The following is a 3,332-nucleotide window of genomic DNA, read 5'->3' as shown; positions in this document are numbered from 1 at the left end:
CCTCTGACTTAGGTAGAAGACTCAAGGCTTGTAATAATTTTCCAAATACTAAATCAAACTTCAGATTCATTTTTCATTGCTTTCTATTCTTCTCTTCCTCTGCCATTCTGTAAGATTTCTTCAAAGCAGCAATAGCCAGCATTTTCTGCCATTCTGTCTAAGATTGAGAATAAAATAACCTCAAATAATTGTCTTCTGAAATCACTGAAAAGGAAACATAATGTTATTTATTTATTTATTTATTTTTGGTGGTGTGCTAGCATTCAGCATGATCAGTGATCACCTCAGAAGACGATCATAAAGTTCATCAAAGTCAACTTCATGTAAAAAAAGAGTAAAGTTCATTTTTATGAAAAAGAAATAAAAATCTAACAAAATGAAAGGAGAAAATTATCTTACTTATAAGCTATCAAACATTAACTGTCCAAACTAATACTCATTATCCACCTATAGTTATTGTATGGTTAAGGTGAGAAGAATTTTTAAATAAATAGATAATCTCATTAGATAACAAATAACATCGAAAAAGAGAAAAGTCAGAGAAAAATATAAAAAAAAATTTGAGGTATTTTTCTATATATTTAGTGGGAAGTGTTCTCCTTTTATAAAAAGAGAGAAAAATTATAATTCTTAAAAAAGTTATTCAATTCTTATCATATTTTATAAAAATTTCTAATTTTTCAACTCTATAATTTAGTTGCATCATTTGACTGGTACTTAACCCTTGGATCACCACACAAACCAAACGCTTTCCATAGCTTGTGCCTCAGAAAACCCCAAGAGTACTTTGCAAACTGCCAACCCTTTCATTCATCACCTTTCTTTCTTTCTTTCTTTCTTTGTTCTGATCTGCTTCAGTTGAGATTCAACTATGGCTGCAAATAGAAACGAGCGAGATAAATATGTAGTTGTTGTAAAACATGACAAACTAATAGTAGTACAATATATATGTTTAGCCAAAATGATAATGCTATTTACATGTATATTTAAAAGTCATTTTCGTCCTGTCCCTTATAATAAATAATAATACAGTCGAATCATTGATATATTCTTCTAAATCTGTAGGAAAAAAAAATGAGAGAGTCCCCACCTTATAGAAATTTCTTTCCAATAACTATAATTATATCATCTGTTGATGACCATTGACTAGCGATAAAGTGGAACTACAGCTAATTTTTAGTTTACTAATTGCTAATGCACTACAGAGTATGTCCATTAGTAACAATAAAATAAACAATAAAATCCTTGAGAATAAATAAAAGTGAAAGTTTCTACCATAAACCATCAAAATAAGAGAAGCAATAAGAAAAGAAGAAGACGACATGTGAAGGCAGCGCTAATCAGTAATTAAGTAGTGAAGCACAAAAACATGTATTAACAAAGTTGTTATTTTAAAACATGCATGATATATCGGTAAAAAAAAAAAACCATGTATATTCATGGAAAAAAAAAAGAAAATGAATAATTGAATATGGATATTTTTGTTACAATTTATTGTTTCAGGTAAATTATTTTTCTTTATAATAAATCAATAAACAAAATTTGTGGAAACGAAACAAATTATATGTTAAAATATGATAATTGGGAAATGAGAATAAAATATGAAAAGGTGAGAATTTTCAACATCAACTTTTTGGTGTACCTAAAAGTAGCATTATTCGGCCAAAATGGTTTTGTATGAAGACCAAGTGACCAAGTCAGTTTCACTCACCACACACAAAGCAAACACTTCCCTTAGCTTCTGTTTGAGAAAACCCAGAGACTACATTCTAAACTGCAAACCCTTCTTCCCTCATCCATCACCTTTCTTTGTCTCTTTCTTTCTTTGTCGTGATCTCATCCGCTGCACTTGAGACTCAATATAGTCATGGCTGCAAAACTCTATGGTGGAGCTTACCTCTCTCCCTTTGTTGACGCTGTTTTGGACAACCTGTCTTCAATACTTGAAGATGACTCTGTCCTCAATGGAAACGACTCTGCCCTGGAATTGCTTGAAAGGTTGCAGAATTGTCTCTGTGATGTTGGACCTGTTCTTGATCATGCTGAGCTGAAGCAGTTCACTGACAAGAAAGTGAAGAAGTGGCTTGCTGATCTTCAAGATGTTCTCTATATGGCTGATGACTTGCTCGACGAACTCTCCACTAAAGCAGCTATTGCAGCCACTCGAAGGGATCCAGGTAACTCTTCTTCCTGGTCTCGTCTTGTTGATTCGTATATTGAAGATAATGGCGCATGGAAAAAGTAGCTGGCAAACTAGAATCCGTTGTAAGACGCAAACGTTATCTTGGTCTGGAGAAGAGTGCCAAGGTGGACATGTCATGGAGAATTCCATCCACATCTCTCGTTGAACCATCGGAGATATGTGGCAGGAAAGAAGACAAGGAGGCCATACTGAAACTGTTGTTGGATGATGATGATGCTGCTGATGGTGATTTATCTGTCATTCCCATTGTGGGCATGGGCGGAATAGGAAAGACTACCTTGGCCCAGATGGTTTACTACGATGATAAAGTGAAGGAGAATTTTGATTTTCGAGGTTTGGTTTGCGTGTCAGCAGAGTTTGATGTTGTCAAGGTCACCAAGACTATAATCGAGGCAATAACTTCGAATTCTTGTAACTTGACAGATTTGAATTTACTTCAGCTTGATTTAAAGGAAAAGTTGTCTAGGCAAAAGTTCTTTATTGTCCTGGACGATGTCTGGAATGAAAATTATGAGGATTGGACTAAGCTTCTAAAACCTTTTCAAAAAGGGGTTAAGGGAAGTAAAATTCTCATAACTACTAGAAGTAAAAAGGTAGCTTATGTGGTGCAAACTGTTTTGCCTCATGAACTAACTCCATTGTCCAATGAAGATTGTTGGTTGGTGTTCTCAAAACATGCACGTCTTTCAACTGTTTCTGTGGAGAATCCAACCCTGGAAAGGATCGGCAGAGATATGGTAAAGAGATGTGATGGATTGCCCTTGGCAGCTCAAGCCCTTGGAGGCTTATTGCGTGGAAATTCTGATGTCAAGTATTGGAATCAGTTAATGAAGAGTGAGATCTGGGAACTATCTGATGTTGAAATAAATGTTGTTCCAGCATTAAGAATAAGTTATTAGTTTCTTCCTTCACATCTGAAGCAGTGCTTTGTTTATTGTTCCTTGTATCCCAAGGACTATGAATTTAGCAAAAATGAATTGATCTTGTTATGGATGGCAGAGAATTTTTTGCAACCAATAGGAGAAAAGACTATGGAAGAAGTTGGTGATGAATATTTTGATGAATTAATTGCGAGATCATTTTTGCAACCTCATAGTACCGAGGAAAATAAATTTGTGATGCATGATCT

General features: G+C 34.5%; 1 protein-coding gene across 2 annotated transcripts in view; it reads left to right on the top strand.

Annotated features, from left to right (window-relative positions):
- The window catches only part of LOC107472406 (putative disease resistance RPP13-like protein 1), a 138,838-nt gene that overhangs the window by 29,719 nt on the left and 105,787 nt on the right, over positions 1–3,332 (top strand). The window contains exon 2 of one of the 2 annotated variants that reach the window (XM_052257388.1): positions 2,308–2,480. The exons of the other annotated variant lie outside the window; for it this stretch is intronic. Within the exon in view, the coding sequence (XP_052113348.1) occupies positions 2,308–2,480 (173 nt within the window). The remainder of the gene's footprint in view (positions 1–2,307; positions 2,481–3,332) is intronic. 2 annotated transcript variants of the gene reach the window in all.

This window comes from Arachis duranensis, chromosome 2 (assembly GCF_000817695.3).
Source record: "Arachis duranensis cultivar V14167 chromosome 2, aradu.V14167.gnm2.J7QH, whole genome shotgun sequence".
NCBI lineage: Eukaryota > Viridiplantae > Streptophyta > Magnoliopsida > Fabales > Fabaceae > Arachis > Arachis duranensis.
The sequence above is the reverse complement of the archived record's forward strand: the minus strand, read 5'-3'. Positions and strand labels throughout refer to the sequence as shown.